This window comes from Taudactylus pleione, unplaced genomic scaffold (assembly GCF_031769625.1).
Source record: "Taudactylus pleione unplaced genomic scaffold, aTauple2 ptg000386l, whole genome shotgun sequence".
Lineage (NCBI taxonomy): Eukaryota > Metazoa > Chordata > Amphibia > Anura > Myobatrachidae > Taudactylus > Taudactylus pleione.
The window spans coordinates 8,211,560-8,233,686 of NW_028284787.1; the positions used below are offsets into that span (position 1 = coordinate 8,211,560).

General features: G+C 44.2%; 1 protein-coding gene across 1 annotated transcript in view; it reads right to left on the minus strand.

Moving 5' to 3' along the window:
* NKD2 (NKD inhibitor of Wnt signaling pathway 2) overlaps positions 1–22,127 on the minus strand; it is a 126,546-nt gene that overhangs the window by 2,523 nt on the left and 101,896 nt on the right. Inside the window, exons 8-9 of the mRNA XM_088445687.1 lie at positions 19,380–19,452; positions 6,859–6,989 (exon numbers count right to left, since the gene is read on the minus strand). Of these exons, the coding sequence (XP_088301813.1) occupies positions 6,859–6,989; positions 19,380–19,452 (204 nt within the window). The remainder of the gene's footprint in view (positions 1–6,858; positions 6,990–19,379; positions 19,453–22,127) is intronic.

Consider the following 22,127-nt stretch of genomic DNA (forward strand, 5'->3'; position numbering starts at 1 on the left):
GGCACCCTGAGCTCCATGGGCATGGCTTGATCTGCTTATGGGGTATTGTTTACTAATACCCCTTTCAGACAGAGAAAAGAACCCGGTAATTTTCCGTCTCTAGCCGGGTCGACCCGGGTTTTTTTTCTGTCTGAAAGGGTCAACACGGGACCCATTTCCCGGTACTTCGACTCAGGTATTTACCTGGGTTTTTCCCGGGTCTTACACGGGTTTGTGGCTGTCTGAAAGGCGCCGACCTGGTTTTTTCAACTACGGGCATAGTAAACAGCGCTTATTGGCTGAGATAGTGGTGCACAGGCTGAGTGGCTGGGTCTCCCTGATTGGCTGAGCGGGCGGGGCAGTGGCGCTGGTGTCTGATGTCACAATTGTGCTGCAGAAAAGGAGAGAAAGAGATAAGCATGGCGCACTGGAAGGATGAGGAGATCCGTGAGCTGCTGGTAGTCAGAGGGGAGGAGGAGATCCGCAAACAGATCAGTGGCACAGTGAAGGATGCGATAGTCTACACAAACATAGCTAAGGTCCTCACCTCAAGGGGCATTGTGTGGACCCAGCAGCGGGTAGTGAACAAACTGAAAGCTCTACGCAAATACTACAACAAAATTCACGACCATAACAGGCGGAAAAGTGGTGCTGCCAGAATGGAATGGGTTTACTACGATCAGTGTAATGAAGTCTTTGGCAATTCTGAACTGGTTAATCCCATTGCCATATCATACCAAGTGTTACCCCGGAGAACAGCCAATCCTACCCAATGACACCACCAATACTCTTTGATGACATCACAGAGATAAGTGACACAGATCCGATGGCTGCCATGGGGGTCCCAGACACCAATACACTTGAGGGTGTGGTTGAGGCAGGTGGAAGCAGGGCGAGTGGGATGCCAACTCCTGCACAGACTGAGACTCCGACATTGCACAGGAATAGTAAATTACTATACACCTACTAGTTTTGGGAATGTTAACATTGTCCTGTATAGACTTGTCATTATAGTATGACTATGCTGATTTTACTATGCTGGAATCCAAACTCAATGTATCTGTTGCAATGTGAAGCTAGTGTGCAGTAGGCCGCAAGCACATATATGGTGACATTACTGCTTTGATTTCATTTGTAAATGTATTTATTCTTTTCTTCTATTCCTAGTCTTTGAAGTACCAGAGCGGAAGAAAAAAACTTCCAAGATGGAGCTAGCAACGCGCACAATGACCAGAATCCTGGTAAATTAGCTGCGAGATTCTGATGCTGAATTCCAGGCACAGGAGGATGCCCGTCTCCAGCGCTTCTTTGACAATGAAAGAGAGTTACAAAATTCATTTGTCAGTCAGCTTGTTGGTCTACACGAACGAATTTCACGTGAAAACAGAGAGGCACAGATGTCCTTCCTTAACGGTCTAGTGTCTAGGTTACACACTCCACAACCTAATGTAATGTATCCTCCTCAGTACTCTGAGAGTCCTGTTAGAAATTACCAACAGCATAGCAGAGGGCTACCATTTCTGCAAAGTAACCCCTCCAATCCACCTCATGCTACTCCACATGGCACAGTGCATAGTTATCCAGATGGCACAGGGAATAGTAATCCACATGTCACTGTACAGAGCAGTCCACATGCCAATACCAGTCCAGAGGGCACAGTGCCTAGCACTCCACATGTCACTGTGCATAATAGTCCGGACGGCACAGGAAATACTAATCAATATGGCACTGTGCATACTTATGCAGATGGCACGAGGATTAATACACAGAATGGCAGAGTGCATAGTTATTCAGATGGCACTCATCATAACACTCCACTTAGCACTATTGTCAGCACTGCCTACAGACAGTTGTAGACTTGTATGATGTTTTACATGTTTGCTGTCTATATTTATTTTTTGTTGAAGCTTGTTGTTTTTGACAATATTATTTATCCTGCCGTTAACAGGCCTGGCAAGAGCTTAGGGCAATGTGTGGGTGCCCTTTAAGTCAGCTACGTGTATATATGGGGGGTGTACATAATTTAGAATGTACACACATTACCTCCATTTGTTTTGTATTTAACAATTTGTATACTGCACTTCAGGCCAGTCGTGAGCTTTCTCCCATTGTGGCCGCTGTATTACCAAATGTATAATGTATATGTGTCGTTTCTAAGGCTGGCCCTGACACACAGTTCTAATAGCTGGGGTGCCTCCCCTATTATATTTTTCAGTTCCATGACAGCACAACCTATTTTTCTATTGTCTTTATATATATATTAATATATATTTAAATTGTTGAATGCATTAAGGCCATGTTGTTAATGGCTAATGCATATTTGTTGAAAAATAAAAAAAAGCACTTTTAAAAATATAATACAAAAGGTGTTACATGTGACATAACATGTACATAACATGAGCCTTTCAAATAAAAAAAAATTGATTGCAAAACAACACTTGTGTCCTCTATACTATGTCATTGTAACACTTGTGTCCTCTATACTATGTCATTGTAACACTTGTGTCCTCTATACGGTCATTGTAACACTTGTGTCCTCTATACTATGTCATTGTAACACTTGTGTCCTCTATACTATGTCATTGTAACACTTTTGTCCTCTATACTGTCATTGTAACACTTGTGTCCTCTATACTATGTCATTGTAACACTTGTGTCCTCTATACTATGTCATTGTATGTATGCAGTGAGCAGACACCACCCACTTTTCATGACCTCATCTCTGTGTGCCATAAAAGCAGTCCATTTATTATGACACACTGTATATTGCAGGGATAATCTGGGTTCTGTGTGAAAGGGGTCTACCCAGGAATTATGTGCTGTGTGAAAGGGGGTTAGGAGCAAATTCCAGGTTCCTTCCCGGGTTGAACGATACGGGAAAAACCCGGGTTTTTAGGATTTTTCTGTCTGAAAGTGGTATAAGCAATGGATTTTGAAAACCCTCAATTTTTGCAGATTTTACTTGGTAGATTTAAAGAGCAATAATATTTAATGCAAAACAACCCTGATTTTGGATTCACTATTAGTGCCCTTTTAAATATGTCAGGTAACATCTGCAAAAATTGTGAGTTTTGAAAATCCATTGCTTAATAAATATACCCCATGAGCAGAGATCAAAGCCTCATCAAATGTTATCTGGTTTTGATGTAAATTTGCTATATCTACAGTATTATCCATAGGAGTTCCCAAAATCCTATAATTATATCTGAAGTCTGTATGCAGGACGGGCGATTTGAGAATATCTGAGACTTATGGTTTATGAGAAATGAAGTATCTAAACAATCACAGATCACAAAACAGTTGTGCATACACTCATATTATAGCTTAAATAACGGAGATTAATGTGAACAAACCATATTTCCTGTAGCTATTACACAGGGGAAAGTATATGCAGTTATTTGTACGCAAGTTAAAAGTTACACGTACAGTTCTGAGATGGGCCCTAGATTAATTAACAAGCCAGCCAGTCATCAGAGACTTGGTCGTGACAATAATCTATTTCGGGTCAGCGTGGGGTGGGGGGCTGCTGAAAGGTATGGGAGCAGATTGGTCTGTGTTAGACTTGGGGGATCAATATCTAAGTTGAACAACTTTTTCTTTTCGCCCCCAGGACAACAGCAGCAGATCAGGGAAGTAATTGTGACTTTCATTTCAATCAAATTGCAGGTACAGGGACATTTTATTGTTTCTAATATTGGCAACATTTTTTGAACAAACTAATGTAGTATATAAATATACATTGTGCCTTTTGTTTTATATGAATAAATGTAATTATTACCCATGGTGATAGATTTTTTAATGCTATAAATATTACTTCTCCAGCGCTGTATCTTTACATACAAAATCTAAGCTGAAGCCTGTACCTGGGTTTCCTACTGTTCCACCCGGACAGAATAGGCTGATTGCTTCCTTTTAAATTGAAATGGCAACACATGTTTGTCTATGTAACTTGTAACCTTGTTTCTTAACATTTCTGCAACTAAGCATTATACTACTTTTGTAAATACAGTAAAGTGTTCTTGTTAGGATCTGAGGGCCTGATTCAGAGCCGGACGCTATTTGCGCTCGTTCAGAAAAAGGGGCCGGATATTTAAATTGAGCGCTCGCTCTTTGCGTTCTGTTGACGCCTCTATGTCTGAGCGAGCGAACGAAACATGCGCTCGCTATTTTGTAAAGACGCCCCCTGGCCGCTCGCATCCTACGTCATCTCCGCTATTTATTTGATTAATTGAGTACATCAAAAGGCGTCTGAACTGCTCGCAGTGCTTGTGGTAGGATTTTCCTACCGCAATCATGCGAACAGTTCAGGCCAAGAGACAACCAAGTGACGTGGTCGATGACGCTGCTTAAAACGCCCGTTTTGACCGTTTGGCACGCCTGCGTTCGGATCTACACTCCCCGTTTTCAAGCACCTTCCCCTGTTACCACCCACAAACGACTCATCCTGTCACTCAAATTAGCAGGCACGCGCTATTTTGCGAGCGCTCGAATTCCGACCGCAATGCCTGGTTGGCGCATGCGCATTACGACCCATACACATGCGCAGATGTGCGAACATCGCTTGGAGGGAACGAGCGGCCTCTTACGACCGGCTCTGAATCAGGCCCTGAGTTTGTTGTGGACCCGTGGTGGAAATAGGAGCAGACACTTGAACAGACTTAAACCGAAAAGTGGGTTTTTTAATGGGTGAACTTGAAGACATGTACACTGATAATATAAAGTCCTGAATATAGATGGGGAGGTGATGACTAGAAACTGTAGTGAAGTATGTATAGGTAATGTCCAGGTAGTGACAGAAATAATAAAACGTCTTTGTAATCCAAATGGTCACTGCGAGACTGCAGACAGGATATCAGGTTACAAATTGATACTGGTGTGATGAAATCCAGAGAGGTTTATGGAGTAGTTGAATAACTGATGAGTAGTACTGAGATGGCTCAGTGTAGAAACAGGATAGCTGCAGAGAGCTAGGTAACTGTAGGCAGTATAGGGACAGGGTTAACTGCACACTCAGGTCTTTAGGCAGGGAGAGGGTTAATGGAAGGTGCAGGGTGGTTCCAGCAGGAGACTGGGAGCAGGCAGAGCAATGCAGGCTGCATGGAAGCTGGGATCCAGCAAGAGCACAGACGAGCAGGGAACAGGCAGGTTTACTGGAGCACAGGAAAACTCTCCAACAGCTTACGCTGTGAAACACGTTGTACTGGCAACTATGGGAAGCTCTGAGGTAATACCTGCCGTCCCCTATGTCGGGAAACCCTGGTTGTGACAGTTCATTTTTAAGTCTATTTCATATATGCTTCAGAACCCAGTCTGTGAGGAAGTTATTAGATCGCTAAGGTTACACTATATCTGTTATTTGTTGCTAGAAGCAGGGGGAGACCAGCTAACTGCGTGGTGGTCTGTGTTGCCAAGCCTTTTATATTGTGATACTGTGTACGCTATAACTGTTGATAGCTAGAAGCAGGGGAAAACCAAACTCACTGCGTGGTAGTTTGTGTGGCTGAGCTCGGTCAATTGTGATAGTGTTTGGGGACCTGTGGCCCTTTATATTTACCACAGGTGGTGTCAGTAAAGAGAGGTGTATAGTATAACAGGCAGAGTGATAGAATATGCATAGTAGTATTCTTTTTCGGCTCTGCCTTCACTGCATCAGAGGGTGTGTTTTTTTTTATTTTATTTATTAACATTTCTTTTTATTGGTGGAACTGAAAGTATTCAGTTCACATTAGGGTTGCTATATGTCCCAGTATTCCCGGGATTGTACCAGAAATGGGGTCTGTGCCCCGGCTTCCTGAAGACCATATTCGGGACACCCAAATGTCCCAGTTTCATGGGGAGGGCGGCTGGTAGTATGGCTGCGGCTGCTGTCACTACAGGCAGAAGAGATTGTGCAGTAGCATTGGATGCTCTTGTGCGGTCTGGTGGTCTCATCACAGTGTCCATGACATCTCCCCACCACACATCCATCGGTCAAAAGCATGCAGCGGCCTGAACCCGGAAGTACCCTGCATTCTCCCAAAGACACGCTGCACTGGCAGAGTCTCTACCTCCTCCCTTATACCACTGGGCATACTACAGCACCAATGTACATATTGTAGACAGCATACCAGCACTCTCCCTGCTGCACACTGGCTGCATATCACCCTTACACAGGGAGTACATGAATTAGGCAGAAATGCAACTCCTAAAATAATCCTGTTTGACTCTCACATTAATTACAAAACGTCTCCAGTCAGGATCTGACCGAGACTTTTGGTGAGATACATCCACACCAGTTATGTCCTCCCACAGCTTAACACAAGGGTCAACAGGGCAACGCTGAATACTTCTGAGCACACCAGTTCCAGTACCGTAGACTGAAGACACTGCCGGGCACCCGTCAATAAGTTCTTATTAACTGCATTGCTATAATCCAATGTCTCCCATATCTTTTATTTTAAATCTATCTAGGTATTGTTACATATCAATGTATCAATACATCTTGGGAGTGTGTCCTGGATTGTTATGTCTGATATACAGTATATCGACCCTAGTTGACATGCATGAGCCGGCCGATGCAGGCGCATATCTACACTGCTCGTAGGCCAGTGCTGCATACAAGCCCTCCAGGCTAAATTTTTGCCAGCGAACCCTGATTCCGTATAAGGATTTAGATGTATCTATGTCTATCTATATATGTTCACTAGAATAGTTAAAAGCTGCAATATTTGCTGATTATTTGCACCAGGTTACTGTACCTCTATTTTTCATTTATAAGGATAAGAGCTTATTTTCATCACATAACTGCAATGCAATTCATTCCTGATTAACCAGAGAATTCTCATACATACGCTGCCTTTGTATCAGTTATTATTATGTATATGTTTGCTATATTCTCACCTGGACCAAATCTTGAAGTATAATTTTCTATTCCAGCTAAATCGAGATAATGATTTCTTCTTTCTGTATTTTCATCTACACAGTAATGATCACCATTTTCATTGCAAGACGGTTGTTCAGTGATAGTTCTCCTGAAGAGCAAACCGGTAATAAGAGAAGACCCATTTATTAAATGTAGTATGGAGTACAGTTTGGACAGCATTAATAAAGCCTGAGGGGACTGCATAGGATATCATAGATAGACAGACAGAGACATGTGTAAAGGTGGGCACTCTGTATCAATAGATTCCTACAAATCCAGGAATCTAGTCCCGTATTTGCAGCCTATCTGCCATTTCTATGTCACTATACAGGATTATATTCCTGTATTTACTGCCTATCTGGCATTTCAATGTCACTACTCCAGTTTGATCTTTATTTTGTCCTAATGTACCCCATGGTAGTGTCTAGATGCTCTTCGCGGAGAGGACCCTGACGTCATCAGCTACTGTCCAAAGTCACTTCCTACCATCCACGTGGACATAGAGGGGGAATATAATCTTGTAGCGAGCCTCCGTGCCCGGAGTCCGCGAGGGGACAACTTTCTTCTTTAGGTGGACTTTACGGGCATGGAATCGCACTTCCGCCCTCACTGTACGTCACTTCCAGGTCCCTAGCGTGAGGGGGAAATAAGCTCTACCAATTTACCATACATATTTCTCCTTTCACCAAGTGGGGAACACGGCTTTCCAATGGGGTAGAGTGAAGGTTGTGGAAATAGCACTTAACTGGTTAGTTTTCTATAAAACAGCTGCTCTCCTCCAACCCCTTCCTCAGTTTAAAATTAAGTGCTGAAGGAATAGGTTAGCACTAGGTTACCTAGCATAATTTTTTTTATTTTATATTTACTTTTTCATTTTTATTTCTTTAATTTACTTTTTTTCCTTCGCCCAATTTCTCCACTTTTGCCTCCTTACCTGCGAGTGCCAGCAGCCTGGAGTCTAGCTTGCACACAGCTACCGTGAGCGCTCATTCAGGGCTATACGGCGAGCGGGAGACATTCCTTCTGGATGGCTGCGGAGGAGGAGTAGGGTGCAGTGGCAATCTGGTGGCAGAACCTACGTTCGGCACTGGGAGCAGTGCTCGCTGGAGCCACTTCTGGGACACATGCAGATAGCAGCATTGGCAGAGCCTGGCACATTCTCTAAGCGCGCACAGCTGCCAGGCATAACAGATGACATCAGCCAGCAGCGGGAAGTGCAGTCGGACCAGGCCAGCCTCCCAAGTAAAGAGGGTGGCTGGATGTAAGGCAATGTTGTCTACTCTCTCACCCTATTGAAAGGGTCAGAGTAGAATGAGGGTGTACCCAGTGCCTACCGTTAACCAAAAGGGTTTTACACTGAGGCAAGGCTGATCATCAGCAGTGGCGTAACTAGGGTATTTGGAGCCCAGGGCAAATATGAAAATTCCCCCCCCCCCGTTTGCGTGCGCCATCGAAACATGGGCGTGGTCACTTAAAAATGGGGCGTGTCAACATGACACCCCCCCTTTATCGTCACCCAGAACATTCCTATCCATATGCACCTTAACCCCAGTTGTGCCCCTTATACAGTACCCCCAGTGTGCAATGTCCCCAGTTGTGGTCCCTCTTATGCAGGCCCATAGTAGTGCCCCTTATACAGTACCCCGGGTAGTGGTCCCACTTATACAGCCCCCAATTAGTTCCCCGTATTCAGTGCCCCCAGTATTGGTCCCCCCCAATGCAGTACCCCATGTAGTGGTCCCCCCTATGAAGTGCCCCCAGTAGTGTTCCCCCTTATGCAGTGCCCCTTATATAGTGCCCCCCAGTAGCAGTCCCGACAATGCAGTGCCCCCAGTAGTGGTAACCCCTTATGCAGTGCCCTTTATATAGTGCCCCCAGTAGTCCCCCCCCCTTATGCAGGCCCCCAGTAGTGATCCCCTCCTATCCAGTACCCCTTATACAGTGCCCCCTGTAGTGGTCCACCAGTGCAGTGCCCCTAGCAGTAAGCCCCTTATATAGTGGTGCCCTCAGCAGTAGTTGTCCCCCCCCATGCAGTTCCCCCAGTAGTGGTCCCCCTTATGCAGACCCCCAGTAGTGATCCCCCCCTACCCAGTGCCCCCTGTAGTGGTCCTTCCTATTATTGCCCCCAGTAGTGGTCCTCCAAGTGCAGTGCCCCTAGTAGTAAGCCCCTTATATAGTGCCCCAGTACTAGTTTCCCCCCCAGTAGAGGTTCACCCCTCCCGATGAAGTGCCCCCAGTAGTAGCCACCAGTAGTGCCCCACCCCAGTAGAGGTCCCCTCCCAGTAATGTTGCCGCCAGTAGTAGCCACCCCCTCCCCCGTTGTGCCCCCAGTAGAGCAGACACGTTTAAAAAAATAAATACACTTACCAGAATCCACGCTCCGGCTCCAGACACCGTTCCTCCCGCCGCACGTCAGTCCTCCCGCAGTGGGTAATGCAGTGGGTAATGGGAGAGACGTCAGTCATGACGTCTCTCCTATTACCCACTGCATGAGCCGGAAGGCGGAGCTCACTAGTGAGCTCCAGCCCGGCTCTTGCAGCACAGGGCCTCGGCTGTGCTGCACAGGACCGGCGCAGGGAAGCCTAACGGCGGTCCTGTGTAAATACGTAGTGCTGACCGCACTCATTGCGGTCGGCGCTACACTGCCTAACTAGGACGGGCCGGTACCAGTCCTACGGCGCCCAGGGCACACGCCCCTTAGTTCATCGGGCATCCTGGAGGATATACAGTAGATGGGCGTCCAACACCTGAAAGGAGGATCAGTTGATGACTGCAGGGTTCCTCTCAGGGACTTCACATAGCTGGAAACCTGGGATAAGTATCTGACAAGTTTTCTTATTTATACTCCGATATTGATGTATTTTCTCTGTATGTATTCTGTGTAGCTACTCAGTATAATACTGGTTTTGTGAAGTTATCTAATTTATGTTTTGTACATATGTCAGAAAAAGGAAGCAGTTCAAAGGTGAAGCTGGTAAGAGAGAAAAATAGTTCATGTCATCTATTTTTTACACATTGTCAGGCTAAATTACCTAGTGGGGATCTGCCTGCTCACTGTGCTGTCTGCGAAGACGCTCACGATTCCCTATTGGTTGTGGATGTTCTGGCAGACTCTATAGAAGGACCAGCTTTGGCTAGGTTGTTGGCTCTATCTATAGCTTCAGTTATAAGAGAAAAAAAAACTGTCTAATGTGGTGTCCAGTCAAAGTAATAGGATAAAAGATACCCAGATAGTTTCAGCTAAGACGGACCATGGTGGGACACAGACAGAGGTCCTTTCTTCTGGGTTGGCTGGGTCCAGGACCATGGGGTTCGATTTTGGGCCAAGGCAATCGAGAGAACTGCTTTAGGTCTTGGAAAAGATTTCATCCTCTTTAGAGAGACTATTGTCCCCTACTGGGCCTAGAGTGCGTAAGCGACAGTTAATGGAGCATATTCATTTGTCAGGTTTTTCTGAGTCTGATGTTTCTTCGGATGAGGTGAAACATCCGAAAGATTCTCATTTTGAGGACATATGCCGATGTGTGTATGCAGCGATGTAGTCTGCGGCGGGAGTGCCAACAGTGGTAAGTGTATACACACTTAGCAATGTCGGCCACGACAAACGATGGGGGGGGGGGATGGGTTTGGGGGGGGAGGGGAGTTGTTGTGGGCCATGCTGGCATTGTTAACGATATCCCCAGATTGAGCTACATGTTCAGCCGACCGGGGATATCATTAACGACCCACGGGAGTGTGCATCGTTGGTCGTTCAGTGCATACACACTGGACAATATGAACGATATCGTTATTGTTCATATCGTTCATAAAAATAGTCTAGTGTGTATTCCCCATTAGTATTCTTAAGAGATGAAGGAGTAGGTGATCAAGATGTAAATAACCTGGTCAGAGCTGTTCGCCCGGTCTTGAACCTTAGTGATGCAGAGAATTAGGCAGTTCCTTCTGATGTGTTATTTTAAACCAAGAGATTGAAGAAAAAAAATCAGTATTATTTCCTTCATCTTCCCAATGATCAGATTTGGTGGTAGAGCCCTGGCTAAATCCTGATAAGAAATTTTGGATCCCACACAGATTTTCTTCAATGTATCGGGTACCAAACAGCTTACAGTGAACAGTCACAGAGAGTGGAAATTCCTGTAGCTCATTTATCTAAAGCAATGGCTCTCCTTATTCCGGCTGTTACGTCCTTAAAGGAAGACCAGAAATGCGAAAACATTTTAAAATCAATTTATGTAGGAACAGTATTTAATTGGCTCGGGTAGCTAAGGCAATAGTAAAGTGGGGTAGCCTTTTAATAGGTGGTATTCAGTCAGACATATCCAAGTCTCAGCTTTTAACTATTGCAGAACAGTTTAAAATAAGAGTTCATTATTTGGGTGAAGTCACTCTAGATGTGTCCTTGTTGGAGTCTAAGAGGTAAGTTTACTAAGAATCGTGTCTGGTTGTGATTGCAATCTCGGGTGAGTTTAGCCTGTTTTTACTAAGAGCAAACACGTATGAACTTACAGGAAACAGACATCAAAACTCGCATGAGTTTACAAAATACGACCAAACACACCATCGGCCAAACTCGCAAGTACTTTCCATAGGACACCATACAACACGCAAATTTACAAAGAATCGAGTTTTGAAACGCACATGAGAAATTACTAAACTCTCAACAAAATAGACTTTTCAAATAGACGACCTCCTAAGGTGAGTGTTTGCGTGAGTTTGGATGTGTTTACATGTGTTCACAGGTGTTTCAAGTTGCAATTAGTGGGAAAACAATGATGATGCCTAATACAGGGGCTAAATGAGCTGCATTGATTTGTGTGAAGCAAAAATGGCAAAATATAATACCATTACTATTCACTGCATGTGGCTGGGATTTCAGAGGCTCTATCACCAGGCTGGAAGAACCCAGGAGCTAGAAACTGAGCAAGCTCATGAGGTAATGCTGGTATCACAAAAGCTGCTCAGGCCACATTTTTTTGGGAGGTGTTTGAAGCTGAATGCATTGGCCGATGGTAAAGTCAAACAAATGTTCCGGATGAACTGTAACAACATATTCCATTTGTATGACCAAGTCACACTGGACCTAGACCCTGACATAGAACGTTCCCACTCTGTCCAGGCCTGTATAAGCTTCTGGCTGTGTTTCACTTTCTGGCTACTGGTAATTTTCAGTCTGTGACCAGTAGAGTTCTTGTCATATCCCAGTCAACATTCTCACGGTACCGACAGTAACTCTGGTAATGACAGCATTTCAGCCACTAATGGATATCTGCATCTGCTTTCCTAGCCAGGAGTCACAGTGGCATGCAGTCAGGGTAGATATTTTTTTTTTTGCATGCCTAATGTCCTGGGTGATATGGCATTTTTGTGGCAGGTCAATAAGCTGGCAGCCTTTTGTCCAAACAGCGCGTGGTGAGATTTCATGGTCACCTGCAAAAGGACTATGTTCTCCTCCACAGAAAAATTCACGTTTAATCTCGCCCAAACACGATTCTTAATAAATTTAAACCTAGGATTTATGAATTAACGGCTGTGGCAAGGTGCATCATATGGTTAAAATCATGGTATGCAGATTTCAAGAGATTTTTGGGAGGCTTACTTTTAAAGGACAGTTTTTGTTCTAGAACTAGGTCACGGGAGGTACAGATGTCCTTACACATCTTTGCTGCAGTCATGCTAAAAAGCCGCTCTTGGCGCGGCAGATCCCGTAAGGCTCTGCTAGTGCTTTTGTTTGCTGAAAATGAGTCGTCGCAATGCGTTGTGCCTAGGACCACCATATACAACTGTCGCATATCAAATTAATCAGCAGTAATCACATCGCATTGCGACTTAGTCTCATTATTGGTAAAAGAAAAAAGAGTAGCAGAGTAGCATGAACCTGGGGGCCGACTCATGCAAGGCAAGTCGCGCTGTGTGGCATATTTAGGCTAGATATATTAGAACACATTTGTATAAGTTCTGTTTTACCTGTGGGTAATTCTTCTAAGTCTGAAATTCGGTCCACCCTTTAAACAGGGGCAGTCATCTACGTACTTTCGGGACAAGGGACAGGCAGCTTTGTTCCAAGATTTTGCACGCAGAGGGAGACAACCTGGGATTAGTAGGAAGGAGCCAGGGAAACGTCAGGTGTCTAGGCTCTGGGATAAGATGGCATGACGAGTAGGTAGATTCAGAAAACGTTCTTCTAGCAGTGCTGTTGATGGCAGTGGAAGTGCTAGAATCTCATGGCTGGGTTATCAGCTGGCAAAAGTTCAATATGATACTCAGTCAGCGCATTAAGTTTTTTGGTTTTGTTTTCAATATCCAATTAGCAAAAGCTAGATCAAAGGATTTTGAATATCAGAAGTCCATCAACTAGTGGCACAGTTCATCAATCTTTCAACTGAGACAATATAGTCTCTCAAGTTTGTGGGATGCGCTGCATAGAGCTTCTGCAGAGCAGTTATGTAGAGCAACTACATGGGCCCCTTGGTTCATACATTCACCAAATTTTACAGATTTCATGACTATGGGTCCAGGAATGACTCATGAAAAGTATTGCGTTCAGCCAAGGCAGGGGGCAGCTTTTGTACATCCCCATGGTCAAGCAGTATCCTCCCGATGGAGGAAGGAGAAAATTAAATATTTTTCTCCGAATCCATCTGGGGTCGCTGTGATCCCTTCCTTATGTGGTTATGGGTGAGAAGGGTGTGACTAATGTGCTTATTCTTCTTCAACCTATCCTTGCAACTTTTTAACTTCCGGAGGCAGTGGCAAACGCAGGAATTTGAAAGGGGAGTTTCCATACCAAAAAAGAATCTAGCCATAATAAATAAATATATATATATATATATATATATATATATATATATATAAATAATTTGGATGATGGACAGTCAGTTCGGCATTACACACACACTGACACGACACACTCTAACACAGACACTTGGACAGACACTCACAAACACTACACACAGACACACGCACTGATATACACACATACACACACCTCTTTCACACAAAAACATAAGCACAGTCAAACAAGTACAGTATCAGTTGTTAATGCACACCCCCACCGGCAGTAATCCCCCTGCCGCGCTGGGCACTCCCCACATAAATTCACCTGCGGCTGAAGGTCCAGGAGAAAGTGCCGGGATTAGTCACCCGGCGGCAACGCAGCTCAGCCTGGCCCTCTTGCAATGCCCCATCAGAACTTCCTGGGAGGAGCTGCGCGCTGCAGCAGCAGCTCCCCCTACAGTCTGTCAGTCAGCCAGACAGCTGGGCCAGCGCAGCTCCAGCCAGACTATAAGAGCAGGCACCGTTGCCTGAAATCCGGCTGCTTCTTTTAATAAAAAAAAAAAAAGTTGTGTAGCTGCTCGGCGATGGAGCGGCGGCTAGGGGGGGTTTCTAGGTACTCAGAAACCCCCCCGGCGTGCGCGTATGGGAGGCAATGGAAGCGTTGACCTCTGGGTGCCAGCTGTCAGAGGAGGACTAGGGACAGCTGCATTTTTAAATGGTGCAAAGTATATAAATGCAGAAGGTAGATGTGCACGCTACAGGCAGTGCACGGACGTTTAAATATTATGCACACAGATTGCATCGCATAAATGTCACTGCCCCCTCCTGGACTTCACCTCTAAGCTCCAGGTATAAGGTGACAGGGAATTGCTGGAGGGCGTGGCAAGGTTTTTAGGGGTCGGCGTCTGGAGACCATGGGGCATATTCAATTTGGAGTGAAAAGTCCGTTGCCAGACTTTTTGCCGTCATCGCAGGTTTCAGGGTCGAAAAGTTATTGCACTCGTCCCCGCGTATCCCCGTATTCAATTCCAAATCGGCGAAAACGGGACCCGGCGAAAACGAAATTGGCGAAAAGTCCTGTCATTTTGGGGGAAATCAGCCTGACACCCCCCAAAAGATGCTCTGACATGGGGGTTCACTATGGGTCCCCCCAAATAGCCATGCTAATGGTATGTGGGGGTCTTTAAACGGTCTCAATAGGTGCTGTTTTGCGTTTTTTAGAAGGTGGTGAAGAATAACATTTAGGATGGTTTTTTGGGCAAAATAAGTAGTTCTATTAAATTTGGGGTACATGAAAATGGCTGTAAGCATATTTTAAAGTTGCTAATATGAAGTTTTAAAAAATTTGAAAAATCCACCTGCCGCAAGTATCTGCAATAAAAAAAAAAGACCTGGGGCATACTTGGAGACACCCCCCCAGAGTCTTTCTCTAGTTTAAAAATTTGTCCTCCAACTTTGTTTGTATTTTGCCCCCAAAACGAAAGTGCTTTTTTGGGGTGTCCTAAGGTACTTTTAAAATTTTTTTTGACACAGATTACCTTTGAGGGCCTGTCCAAGGGGTACAGGGTAGTTTTTGGAAGTCTGCACCCCAAAACCCCAATTCTGCACTTTTTCTCACCACATATTCAAAGGTGATACTTTTTCGCCGGGTCTGATGCATTGACTTTTCGCATCGGCGAAAAGTCGGACAAATTTAATATGGTGATAAGTGGAATCGGCGAAAATGACAGTCATAGGCGAAACAGTTTCGCCGAGAACGGCTTTTCGCTCCAAACTGAATACGGCCCCATGCCTCTATGCGCCTTATCGGAAGTTCAGTCACTGGATTAGAGGGGAGAAGCTTTATAGTAGAATAAGTTAACGAGTTAAGTGCTAGCTCCTCAACCTTTACTATATCACATGATCAGGTAGAGAAATAGAATTAACAGTAAGTACCAAAAATCTTATTTTCTTCCACTTTGGAACTCTGAACTCTGAGGGTGACAGGGAGAGACACAGGGTGATGGAGAGAGGCAGAGGGTGGCATTGAGAGACAGTGGGTTACAGGGGAGGCAGAAGGTAGTAGGGCAGGAGGAGGCGGCAGTGGGTGAATGGGGAGGCAGTGGGTAACAGGCATGGGCATCGGACAGGAGGGGGCAAGGGGGCGGCTTGCCTGCCACAAAAACATTTCATAGGAACGGCGGCTGCGGACTTTCAGGGGCTGTGCTTTATAGTAGTAGGCTGCTCAGTCCCTGCACTGCATGGAGGAGGAGGTGTAATGTGCTGGTCTTTAAGTTAAAACACTGCACACTACACTTCCTCCTCCATGCGATGTAGAGGCTGTGCAGCCTATTACTATAAAGCACAGCACCTGACAGACCGCGGCCGTCGCTTAGGTATGAGGGAGGGGAAAGGAGAGGGGGGCGGCGCCTGGACGACTTTAGGTTGACCCCCAATATAAAATGGTTCCAATGCCCCTGGTATCAGGGGAAGGCAGTGAATGATAGAGGGAGGCAGTGGGTGACAGGGAGATCTGTGGGTGACAGGAGGAGGCAGTGGGTGACCGGGAGATCAGTGGGTGGCAGGGAGAGGCAGTGGGTCACCATAACTAGTGGTAGCTGTAATGTATCTGCTCTACCATCAATATGCTAACAGTTACAGTAATATGAGTTGAATTAATTAAAAGAGGATGGGGAGATGATGGCAGTATCAGGGGACCTGGGCCATGACAGAATGTTTGGCTGGCTTGTTTGTGAAGTGGCTGGTAGGCAGGGGCATTCAGTAGCGCAGTGTGACTACACATAGGTTTACTTACTGCTGGGGGCCAGGGCTCACACCAGAACATCATGGCTGGCTCGGCTCACAATGTGAACAGTTCAGATAGGGGCAGGGACAGCTCCTCCTATCTGCCTTGTCCGGATTTTCGCACCAGGTTGTGAGAACGTGACGTCAAGAGCAGAACCACCTCGCTCTCAGCGACCAGTCCCACTCATTCAGAAAGCAGAGAGGAGAGATGAGGGAGGGCCACATCCTCTTAGTCATGGCCCACTGAGGAGTGGCGTGGCAGCGTACTAATGAGTCAGTCAGTCTGACTCATTCTTAAGTCGTTGGTTGCAGGCCCCTTCACAGGGTTAGGTCTAGCATGAGGTGCTGTACAGGAGATCTGACGTCACAACCACATGACCCGTGACAAAAGGGGGAGGAGCAAGGTACAGAACGGGGAGCCAAAAGTGTCCCCTCGCGGGCTCGCTTCACTCACCACAGCTTTATATTCCCCCTCTATGCCCACGTGGCACTGGTAGCTGACCAGCCCTGCTGTAGCTTTCACTTGGTTGTGACGTCAGAGGTCCTTTCTTCAACTTGGATCTTGCAACAACCCCCTTCACAGCGGTGGGCCCTGATGCAATGCACCGCCGCTAGTTCCACCCCTGTACAGTGATACGCCTTTTATCCTACAGTTACCGGCTTTATTATTTGGTTCATGAATGCTTCTTTCAGATAATCCTGTTTGATTGCCTCAGCCCCATGCAACTAGGACCAGTGGCACTATACATATTTTTATTCTACATGCATCTATTTAGTTTCTGCTGGGGAGTTCCTTAATGTATTGATGATATATCCTTTTCATGATTTGTGTTTATACCGGCCCCTCTATTTACTTATAATACAAAAGAAGGAAAGAAATGCGCTCTCTGTTTCACCTAAAGACGTGACAATGGAAAATATGTTTATAATAATACCTCCAAAAAAATGGGGTCTCATGCTGAAGAAACCATGATTAGAATAAAAAATATATAATGAATGAAAAAAGTGAACAATGTCCCGACAATAATCAATAAGTCCAAGCGATAAACAGAGACCAAGTCATTTAGCCTCTGACAAAGCTGTAGGATACAAGGAAACGCATTAGCAACTCCGTGCACATAGAACCCAGATTTCTTTTAAAAGCACACATTGGATTATCAAGAACACTGTCAAGTGAGCCGTTTGTCCTAACATCTCACCCTCCGAAAGGACACAGGAACAATAGAAACACCTCAGTGGATCACACTAAGCTGCAAGTTATTTGGACACCAAGGGATACCACCTGTGAAAAGGGCTTTGCAACGTATTGGACACCATACACAGCATTCACCTACCTGTAGGTTAGGCTACAAATCCTTTTTTATTCCAGTGTGTTTTTTTCAATCCAACCAAATCCCGGGACACATGTACACCTCATATTTTATCGCTTGGACTTATTGATTATTGGAAGACCCATTTTTTATTATTATTTTTTATTGTCGGGACATTGTTCACTTTTTTCATTCATTATATATTTTTTATTTTAATAATTAATTGAAGAAACAGCATGAGACCCCCTTTTTTATTGTGTATTATGTGAATAAACTCACTATTATAATTACATCTGCCACTGTGTGAGATTGCATATTTGCACCATAATTTTATTGTTGATGTTTACTTCTAATACTATGTAGATTGCGCTACCTTCCACATTGTTCTTCACTATTTACTTATAATACAGTCACGATCGATATAGTTACACTATATATTTCTAGTTGCAACATTAGATCTCCGCTGTTATACATCTTGATATTATACAGTATTTCCAACAGTATAATTTAATTATGATCTATTTCCATACAGTACATACAGTATCTGATGTTGGGCTTCTTCATGTTATGCATCATAACAATTGTATCTATGCTTGCTGTTTATGTTTACTGATCAAATGTTGGTTTGTTTATATGGTTTCCACATTATTTAACTCGTTTTTGGTTGATGTTCAGCTTATGTTTGACATTTCATTTACCTCAAGATAGTGTCATCAGTTAGCTGTTTTAACGGCACCTTTTTGAGTTTAAACATGGCCATAATTGGTTTTGTATGGCACCTTGACTTTGATGTTTATTGTGAGTGCCTTCTCTTTATATATATATATATATATATATATATATGTATATATACACACATTCTTTTTGCTATATTGAAGCCTCAGAGTGATGTTACTTTGGATTTATATTTTCTTTTTAGTCACTGTGCACCAGGGAAAGTTGCTCATTATACTGAGTGGCGGCAGATTTTGTAATTATATATATATATATATATATATATATATACACACACACACACACCCATATACACACACGCATACATGCGCACACATATACTGTATACACATATATATGTATACAGTATGTGTGTGTGTATATATATATATATATATATATATATACATACACACACACAGGTTGAGTCTCCCATATCCAAATATTCCGAAATACGGAATATTTTTAGCATGACTGAGAAAGTGAAACCTTTGCTTTCTGATGGTTTAATGCACACAAACTTTGTTTAAAGCACAAATTGTTAAAAATATAGTATAAAATAACCTTCAGGCTGTGTTTATAAGGTGTATATGAAACAAATTAATTTCATGTATGTACACAAACTTTTTCTGATGACCAAAACTATTAAAGATATAGTATAAAATTACATTCAGGATGTGTGTATAAGGTGTATATAAAACATAAATGCATTCTGTGATTAGATTTGGGTCCCATTCCCAAGATATTTCATTATTTTATGCAAATATTCCACAATACGGAATATTCCGATATACAATATACCCCTGGTCCCAAGCATTTTGGATATGGGAGACTCAACCTGTATATACATATAATATTTATCAAACACACTGCATGTATAGTATTTTGTTTGAAGGTCAGTAAATGGTTGCGTTTACCTCACATTAGCAGATAACCTTCTGTCCGCCATCTTCATTTCTTCAAGATGTTCAGTTCGAAAACCGTCACGATCTGAGAAATAAAATAAATAAAAAATTACAATGCAGATTGCGAAGTACTAACATCTAAAATAATTAAAGGAAAATATTGATTCAAATATTTTGTAGAAATTGTTTAATATCTCTAATTATTTACAAAAATAATACTTTTGACTATATTTATTTTGTTTTATGCAAAACTGGTTTCAAGAAGTTGCAGTCCAGCCTAAACCTTCCATGAATAGTATGTCTGCAAACAGTGACTATTTCAGGCAGTTTAAACTGAGAATCTGGGATAAAATCTGAAATCAACGAGTATAGCCACTATATGACATTAATATTTATATTGAAAGGTTGCATAAAATGCAGTGCATGTGCGCAGGATAGCATTGAGATTGCACTGCGATCATGCACACAGATAGGAATCTATCACAGAGTGAGTGATGGGACGTCAACGTTTAGGGGTGGTGACGGGGGAGTGGTTGGAGAAACGCAGGCGAGTCTGTCCATTTGAACGCCGTTGCATGGGCATGCATAAATTAGCCACTGCGATGGCATACGCAGCCTGAGTACTCGCTGTGTGCAACGAGACTTGTAATTTCTGAGACTGGTCAGAGCTGCTGTGATTGTGCATGACAGGCCGATGTTACTGATGTGTACGCAGGACTGTGAGGTATTACAGATGTGAGAAAGCAGTAGTGGGAGTCTCTATGCTGGCTGAGCGGTGGCCGATGTGACTGATGTGTACGCAGGACTGTGAGGTATTACAGATGTGAGAAAGCAGTAGTGGGAGTCTCTATGCTGGCTGAGCGGTGGCCGATGTTACTGATGTGTACGCAGGACTGTGAGGTATTACAGATGTGAGAAAGCAGTAGTGGGAGTCTCTATGCTGGCTGAGCGGTGGCTGATGTTACTGATGTGTACACAGGACTGTGAGGTATTATAGATGTGAGAAAGCAGTAGTGGGAGTCTCTATGCTGGCTGAGGGGTGGCCGATGTTACTGATGTGTACGCAGGACTGTGAGGTATTACAGATGTGAGAAAGCAGTAGTGGGAGTCTCTATGCTGGCTGAGCGGTGGCTGATAATACTGATGTGTACGCAGGACTGTGAGGTATTACAGATGTGAGAAAGCAGTAGTGGGAGTCTCTATGCTGGCTGAGCGGTGGCTGATGTTACTGATGTGTACACAGGACTGTGAGGTATTACAGATGTGAGAAAGCAGTAGTGGGCATCTCTATGTTGGCTGAGCGGTGGCCGATGTTACTGATGTGTACACAGGACTGTGAGGTATTACAGATGTGAGAAAGCAGTAGTGGGAGTCTCTATGCTGGCTGAGCGGTGGCTGATGTTACTGATGTGTACACAGGACTGTGAGGTATTACAGATGTGATAAAGCAGTAGTGGGAGTCTCTATGCTGGCTGAGCAGTGGCTGATGTTACAGATGTATACACAGGACTGTGAGGTATTATAGATGTGAGAAAGCAGTAGTGGGAGTCTCTATGCTGGCTGAGGGGTGGCCGATGTTACTGATGTGTACGCAGGACTGTGAGGTATTACAGATGTGAGAAAGCAGTAGTGGGAGTCTCTATGCTGGCTGAGCGGTGGCTGATGATACTGATGTGTACGCAGGACTGTGAGGTATTACAGATGTGAGAAAGCAGTAGTGGGAGTCTCTATGCTGGCTGAGCGGTGGCTGATGATACTGATGTGTACGCAGGACTGTGAGGTATTACAGATGTGAGAAAGCTTTAGTGGGCATCTCTATGCTGGCTGAGCGGTGGCTGATGTTACTGATGTGTACGCAGTACTGTGAGGTATTACAGATGTGAGATAGCAGTAGTTGGCATCTCTATGCTGGCTGAGCAGTTGCAGACATTGGCATATTTTCGCAGCAGAACTGCATGTGATTACGTAGCTGCGTTCACAATAGCGATCCATGCTGAATCATGCCCTATGTGAATAAGATTGTGTTACTGTGTGGCGTAATTTGAATTGGGGGTACTATTGTGTGGCCGCCTTGTGAGATCATGCCCATTATTTTGATTCACGCAGCTGTCAGTTTATAAAAAATGGGAGGGTGCAAATTTATACTTTGCAGGGGGGCACCGAACACCCTAGCACTGGCCCTGCACTGAGTGGCCAAATTATTAAGCCCACTGGGTTAGTACTTTGTTGTGCCACCTGTTTCCCGTAATACGGCTTGAATTCTTCTAGGAATGGATTCTACTAAGTGTCAGTATGTTTCATGTTGAATATTACCCCAAATGCAATGAACTGCATTCTCCATAACATTGCCTCCCGCAGGCTGAAGGGCAGTGATGATGCAAGAAGGAGATATGCCTTTGTGCTGTTGTCTCCATATCCTCATCATCTGCATGGTGTCAATGAAAATGTAATACGTCAGACCACATGACTCGTTTTCAATCATTTACTGTCCAATTCCTGTGTTCCTGAGCAAAGTGTAGTCGCTCCAACAGATAGTAATGGCATATGGACAGGGATTGCTTAATTGGTCCCTGATTCAGATTATCAGTAATATAATGTACTATTGCCCATCAGTGGGACTGAACAAGGCTGCCCACTCTCCATTACGCTCAAGCATCCAGTAGCCACTTCCAACCACAAGCCTTGTTAAAAGTGATAAGGTGCCAGCCAATCAGCTCCCAACTGCCATCTCACAGGCTGTGTTTGAAAAATGACAGTTGG